At 37.0% G+C, this 7,558-nt stretch overlaps 1 protein-coding gene across 1 annotated transcript in view; it reads right to left on the bottom strand.

Annotated features, from left to right (window-relative positions):
* The window catches only part of LOC107705144 (laminin subunit alpha-3-like), a 26,945-nt gene that overhangs the window by 4,076 nt on the left and 15,311 nt on the right, over window positions 1-7,558 (bottom strand). Inside the window, exons 17-27 of the mRNA XM_016508297.1 lie at window positions 6,717-6,887; window positions 6,483-6,625; window positions 5,731-5,934; window positions 5,486-5,634; window positions 4,664-4,826; window positions 4,171-4,298; window positions 3,853-4,009; window positions 3,659-3,769; window positions 3,425-3,567; window positions 1,306-1,423; window positions 652-789 (exon numbers count right to left, since the gene is read on the bottom strand). Of these exons, the coding sequence (XP_016363783.1) occupies window positions 652-789; window positions 1,306-1,423; window positions 3,425-3,567; window positions 3,659-3,769; window positions 3,853-4,009; window positions 4,171-4,298; window positions 4,664-4,826; window positions 5,486-5,634; window positions 5,731-5,934; window positions 6,483-6,625; window positions 6,717-6,887 (1,625 nt within the window). The remainder of the gene's footprint in view (window positions 1-651; window positions 790-1,305; window positions 1,424-3,424; window positions 3,568-3,658; window positions 3,770-3,852; window positions 4,010-4,170; window positions 4,299-4,663; window positions 4,827-5,485; window positions 5,635-5,730; window positions 5,935-6,482; window positions 6,626-6,716; window positions 6,888-7,558) is intronic.

Here is a 7,558-nt window from a genome sequence, read left to right as displayed (position 1 = left end):
TTTTAGAGTGTAATATGCGCCTATAGGCGGGTGCACAATGCGTGTACACTTTGCTTCTTACACACACAGGGACGCGCAGCAGCACACAAATATTAAAAAAAAATGAAAAACTACATTACGCCATGTAAATAGCGAACCCGCGATGGCGAGAGCAGAGCGCAACTGGCTTTTAAAGGGGATGGGAAATGAGACTGATTGGTTTAGACCATACGCCCGGGCGCCGACCGTTTTCCCGTCGTTAAAGTAGCAAACTTTTCGGATTCAGACACGCCCCGAGTGCTTTAGACCATGTGCTTAGATCGTTAAAAATAGGGCCCAAAGAGTTAAGGTCCTTGCACACTGAGTCCAAAAATTTCGTATATGCGTTTTTCGTATTCGTCATCCTTTCCTATCAAAATGCTTGCTACGGATGCGAAAACGCAGAAAATAGAACCTGGTCCGATTTTTTTTATGACGTGCAACAGTTTCGGAGGCAGTGTGTAAATGTGATCGAAACAATGTGAGGTCGAATTTATTTTTCAACGTGCCAAAATTTCGGACTCAGTGTGCAATGGCCTTTAGACTGTGAACAGCCAAACCCACTAATGAGAATAGAACGTATGCATGCATTTGACCATATAGTGTGTGTGTGACTGTGGAAGAGATACACACGTTTTTGCTGTTCTGCAGCAGGATGCCATCTGGTTTTGTACTCCTGAAGCCCAGAGAAAGACTGACATCGTCTAAGCTGAAGTCTTCGTGGATTTTCTCCAGTGCACTGTCGAGACTGAACTCCGCTTTCCTGACCATCTGGAAAAGAGCATGACGGTTAAGCGCCTTTCTCTTTTTGTGACTGTTGAAGAAACCAAGCTAGCATATTACATTTAGTCATTTAGCAGATGCTTTTATCCAAAGCGACTTACAAATGAGAACAATGGAAGCAATCAAAATCAACAAAAGAGCAATGACACGCAAGTGCTATAACAAGTCTCAGTTAGCTTAACGCAGTACACATAACAAGTTTTTTTTTATTATTATATAATAAATAAAAAGAAAACAATAGAAAAATAATATTTTTTTTTTATGAAAACAAGCAGTTAGTAAATGAATAGAGTGCAAGTCTAAAAGGGTCATTGTTTTAAGAATAGAATTAGAATAGAGCGTGCTAGAGTTAGAGGGTCAAATAAAGATGGAAGAGATGTGTTTTTAGCCGATTCTTGAAGATGGCTAAGGACTCAGCTGCTAGGATTGTGTTGGGCAGGTCATTAAATGACATTTAATCCCAGTTAAATGTAGATATGAATGATGAAAGATGAACCTGATTACCTGCAGCTCGTTAGTGCAGCCTCTGCCGACTCCCACTTTCTCCTCGACGCTCGGGGTGGAGCCGCCCGCTGTGCCGATTTTCACACAGCCTTTCAGAGCCGGGACAGTCATGTTGTATCTAGAATAACATAACATCAGGAAACTTTAGAAACGAGCTCCAGATCGCGTCAGCGAAACACTGTTTGTTTGCTTCATTATACTGTGGACTTGTTTTTAAACAAATGAAAGATGACGCAGTGCTGAATCTGATTACTGTATATCTGATTCAGTGTCGCAACACATACGTGTGAGTAACTGTGTTTTTGACTCTGTTCCTGATTGTTTGATATGCACTGAGTATTTATACATTTTTAACCCAAATGACCCATGTTGAATGCAGAGTGCATCACAGCAGCGTCCAACTATTATTTTAATAGAATCAGAATCAGAATCAGAATCAGAAGAGCTTTATTACCAAGTATGTTTACACACACAAGGAATTTGACTTGACGACAGGAGCTTCCAGTGTAGAAGAAAGTACAAACATAGTGCAGACATACATGGGAATAACATGCGAATAATAATAATAATATGAGAAACTGTTAGCCAATAATAGCAGTGGGCGTTTACTGCCGATTCTTGAATGCTCCCCGGCTATAAAAACAGAGCGTTCTGCAGAGAACCTCAAAAACAGGACAGAAAACTGCTTATTAAAAGAGCTGGGTTGTAACCGATTATGGATTACGTAATCAGATTCCAAAAATTAAGTACTTGTAATTAGATTAAATTACATTGTAAAATTCTCAGAATCAGACTACAGTTACTTTTTATGGATTAAATGATTACATATTATTTACACAATAACAATGATTTATTCATTACAAATGAATAATCGGTAACACTTTATTTCGATAGTCCACTTTAGACATTCTATTAACAGCAAGTAACTTTGCAACTACATGTCAACTAGCAGTTAGTAGAGTATTAGTAGACTGTCTGCTTAATATCTTCTAACACTTTCTTTGTCAACATTCTACTAACCCTAAACCTACCCTAACAGTCTACTCTGAGAGTTAGTAGACATGTAGTTGCAAATTAATGAGAATTAGTTGACATGTAGTTACAAAGTTACTTATAGTTAATAGAATGTCTAAAGTGGACTATCGAAATAAAGTGTAACTGAATAATCTGTTTCATCTTTTTAAAATAGCCTACTGCTTATATACAGTCAGAAAGTCTTCCAGTTTTGTGGACACTGACACAGAGATCAGTCATTAGTCAGGTGGCTACACAGGATTTACAAAAATAATTCCAGGTTTAAGTGTTTCAATGCTGCATCAGATGAACACACTCATTTTTATTTGAATTATCTCTCAGTGGGTTATTTTACCATGTATTACTTTTGTTTGTCTTTTAAACACATTACATGCAAAAATTCACAAATTCACCAACTTTTTTTGTCATCTGATCCTCGTTCACCTAATATATTTTTATATGAAGTACTCCTGAGATTTTAAAATAAATATTTTATTGCATTTGCATGTATAATATTTTAATGATGAAGTATTGCATCACGGTTCTCTCACGTTGGTAAATGGTCACATGACATGCACGTAAACAAATAAAATATTTAATTTGTGTTTTATTTTGATTCATTTTAAAATGATTTGTGACAATTTAGCATTTCATTAATTATTAGCTTTTCACTGAACTCATAAAGCCTCTGCACTTCCTTCACAATCCCAGTTTGGGAAACCTTGACGTAATGTAAGCTTTAATGCGCTTTATGTTGTTAATTACAATGAATGGAATATATTTTCTTATATCAATATAGTACAAGGTTATCCTATTTAAATCAGTGTGATAAACGAGTTAGTAATCTAAAGTAGTCTGATTACATTACCTAAAATGTGTAATGTAATGGATTACATTACTGACGATTTTTGTCATGTAATTTGGAATCAGTTACGGATTACAATTTGTAAGTAATCTATCCAGCTCTGCCTATTACTTCTAAATTATGATGTTTTTATGGTGCAACATTCTTGCTAACATTATAAGCAGACCTCAGAGAACATTATGAAGTAATAAAAAAGTGCAGTTCGTGATCCCTTTAAATGGAAAACAGAAATACACGGACCTCTCACGCAAAGAGTTGGGAATCCCGCCGACGTAGAAGTGCTTGAACGTTTGTGGAATGACGTCCGTCCTTTTGACCTCGGTGTTCCCGACTCGGACTTTAAACTCTCTTCCTGCAATAATCAAGACTTTCACATCTGTTTCCTGAAATACAAAAGACAGTGCAATTTAATTGCCACTGCTGTGACTTTATACAACATCTTAAAGAAAAAAAGTCAACTTGGCTCGTCCTTACCGGAGAAAGACTTGGCTTGTCCTGACTTCTGACGGTCTCCAAAATATTATTTTTGTTTTGGCCACGCAGAACAACGTAACCTTTCTCAAGAGAGACACTGTAGAAAAAGTCCTGATAGGGAATGAAGAAAACAAGAAAATAACTAAATAAAATAATAATTACTTTAATGGGAAATGTGTATGAAAGACTCTTACATCCTCCTCGTCTCCTAAATACAGCAAAAGAGCATCCTTAGCTCTCGTTTCCACTTTCTGATTGATCGACAGATAGTTGGGGAATCTTTCAAGCAGGACTTTGGCGTAACCGGTGCCTTCATAGTAATCTGACTCTGAGATCGTCAGTGGGATTTGTCTGAGCAAAAAGAAACAGAAACGGATTTTACTCAATGTGATGTTCGAAGTCACTGTTCTGAACACATACGTGCAAACCAATAGTGATTATGGGTTATATTGTGAATATATTATTACTTATAAGTACATCAGCATATCTCCAGTCACGTGTTAAGAGCTTACCTCTTGCAAGGGGTTTCTAAGTTAATATCAACCGCGTTCTTAAAGTTGTACAGACTGATGAATTTGTCATTGAAGGTGGACAACTCAATGCAGCCCTTGTATTTGCCATAGTTGAGAGAGGCTGGTGGCTAAAAAAGAGAAATGCTCTTTTTAAAAACATATATGTATTTAAAAACGCACCAAGAATTAAAGAGCTCATCACCAGTTTTTACAAGTAACACGAGTCACATAATCAGATTACTTTTTTCTAAGTAACTAGTAAAGTATTGCATTACTTTTCAATTTAAAGCAAGTTTTTTTGTAATTAAAAACAAATAAGCAAGCTCAGCTCAGACAAAAAGTAATGCAAAAGTAATGTAATGCATTACTTTACATAAAAAGTAACTAGTAATGTAATTAGTTACGTTTTTATGAAGCACAATATCATAATGCATTACTTTTAAAAGGAACTTTCCCCAACAAAATTTTATAGGATAAAAATATGCATATTTACCCTGAAGTCATCTGGATAACCTCCAACATAGAAGACCACTTTATCTGGACTGAGGTCCAGCAGGTTGCGTGTCAGTTCACCCAGGTTTTCCTTCAGCAGCGGAGGCTTCGGATTGATTGACGTGAACTGCTTTGTTTGAATGACTTGTGCATCTTGATAAATTCTAGATGACATATGGGCAAAAATAAAAATAGGTGCATAAGATATAATGCAAGTACAACTGTACTAGTAGTGACATTATAATGCAGATGCACCACTATTTTAAACAAAAGCCCCCAAAAAGGACAAAGCATACTTTATTCCTTTAAATAGGTGCAAACTTTAACATATTTAACGGCGGCAACTTGTGACAAAACAGTTTGCACAAACGCAGCTGTTTGCATATAAATTAATGCAGAGATGATGGTTACAAATTCAGCATAATGTTAAGACGTTATGCATTCAGCATATTACCAAGATTATACTGGAAATGCAAAGACAATAATGCATAGGTAAAACCTTACAGATGCTCTTGGAGATACTAACAGACACATTTACATTCAGAATGTAAAATACTGCATTTATTTTTATTTTTTCAAATGAACTGTAATGCACGTGTGGCAAAGTGGATGCAATAATACAGCAGCAACTCCACTTTTTCTTGCATCTAAATGCTCACACTTACTATGTAATACCGAAAATGTTTTCATTTTATTGACAGCAATAGCACACAGCTTTCAGGAAGTAATGGAGAAACACTGGGATTCAAACCAAACTGTTTCTGCCTAAAATAAACAATCTTAAAACACCAATAGGTTTTGTAATTGATGCATGCTACTATACCTGTAAAGGTCGATTTTGTCGAAGAAAGCCACGTCAGATGAGGACTCGGTGATGCTGGACGCCTCGATATCGTACTCCTCTCCATTGAGCTTATAGATGACATGCAGGATGTTATTGCGAAGAGCCATGCCGATGTAGTCTCCAGATGCCTGCCAGAACATTTAACGAATGCATGCATGAGGCCTGATGTAGCCTGAAAAGATTTGAATGATCTGAAGTTGATGCACAGTAAAAATCACACTCACGTCCTTGTTTCCGAGGTACATCACGAACAGACTGTCATCATTTGTCTGGCGCCGCCGCCGGCCGCTCTCATCGAGCCGATTGGGGGGTTGCTCGGGTCTCTGGAGGGACAGGGTGAGAGCGGTGTACGCCCGCAGGTCATCCAAGTCTCGCGGCGGACGCAGCTCTACATGCCCTTTACCCGTGAATTTCATAGGCACAACAATCTGCAAAAGATTTGAAACATTAAGAGGAGAACTACACTCTCAGACAAAAAGCTACAAGAGCGGTCACTGGGGCAGAACCTTTTCAAAAGGTTCACCTTTATACCTTATTTACCCCCAAAAGGTGCATATTAGTACCTTAAAGGTAGCCATTGACTTCCATAGTATGAAAAAAATAAAGTCAATGGGGACTGTTAACTGTTTGGTTAACAACATTCCTCAAAATATCTTTGTGCTCAACAGAAGAAATAAACTTTTGAACAACTTGAGGTTGTCTGTAGGGAGATTAAACTCTATTTGAACTATTTTAGATTAAATAAATGCATTGATAGAGCAAATCATGCTTCACTTTTAAACGGTATGTTGGTATGCTAGGAAAAAAACCTGACAGCATCAGCGGCATCTTTATTTCAGTCCATGTGTCTCGTCACAGTCATTTCTACTCTAGTTGAATTTTCTCAATTCACTTTACACTTCAGCAGTTACGCTTCATTTTCAATGTACTATTGAGTGGATTTAATTTATTGAATATATAAAATGAATAGCCTTACTCTGTTAGCAGCATCTCGCGCTTGCTCGATCAGCTCCTTTATCTTATTAATATTATCAGTAACGTTGTTCCCGGCGCTAATCTCAGAATTGATCTCTTCTATTTTATCCAGCAGGGACGGGATGGAGCCGCTCAGATTTCTGACTGTCAGACGGAATGAGAAAATAATGCATAAGTTAAAGAGGTACAGTAGACGATGAAGAAACTGATTAAAAACAACAGGTGCAGCGCTTACCGGTCATCTCCACATTACTGAGAACACTGTCCATATTAGAGAGAGTAGGAGTAATGGAGATCTTGGTAACTTCTGCTTTGATGTTGCTTAACTCGTCCATTGTGTCACTCGTGGAGCGATTGGCTGCCGCTGCCGCTTTCTTAGCCGCGTGGATAATGTTACCGATGTCATCTGTGATCGGACAGAATGAAAACATATATTCAAGGATTTTCATATCCCTGCTGAAAAACTGTCTTAAAATGGAAAGTTCACCGAAAAAATTTAAATTCTGTCATCATTTACTCACCAAAATCTGTGTGAGTTTTTTTTTGTTCTGTTGAATATATATATTTTGAAGAATGTTGGAAATCAAACAGATGACGGTAGCCATTGACTTTAATAGTATAGGGGAAAATTACTATGGAACACTGTAAAAAATATTCCGTAAAATTACAGTAAAAAAACGGCAGCTGTGCTTGCCGGATTTTTACCGTATAAAATGCGGTAGCAACATTTTAGGTTTTACGGTTTTAACTTAAATTTACAGTTAAATACCGTAATTTCAACCTATTGAAGTACTGAAATCTGTTTTGTACCTTTGTAATACACTGATAACCACCAAAAGCAGGTGGTGATGAGAAAGTCACATGATAAACCAAAGTCCAACACAAGCAGCTTTTAAATAATAACATATATAGAAGGTGCACAGTGTCATTCACACAAACACTAAACACCATCATGGTAACACACATGAAACTGAAATAATGCAATAAACATTCATTTAACAACATTAGGTGTAACACACAACCCTAATATACAAAACTGATAAGAAAAAAACTAAGAAGAAACAGTTATTTCAACAA

The sequence above is a fragment of the Sinocyclocheilus rhinocerous genome, unplaced genomic scaffold (assembly GCF_001515625.1).
Source record: "Sinocyclocheilus rhinocerous isolate Xijiao unplaced genomic scaffold, SAMN03320098_v1.1 scaffold173, whole genome shotgun sequence".
Taxonomy (NCBI): Eukaryota; Metazoa; Chordata; class Actinopteri; order Cypriniformes; family Cyprinidae; genus Sinocyclocheilus; species Sinocyclocheilus rhinocerous.
Note: the sequence above shows the minus strand (reverse complement) of the source record. Positions and strands in the feature narration are given on the sequence as shown.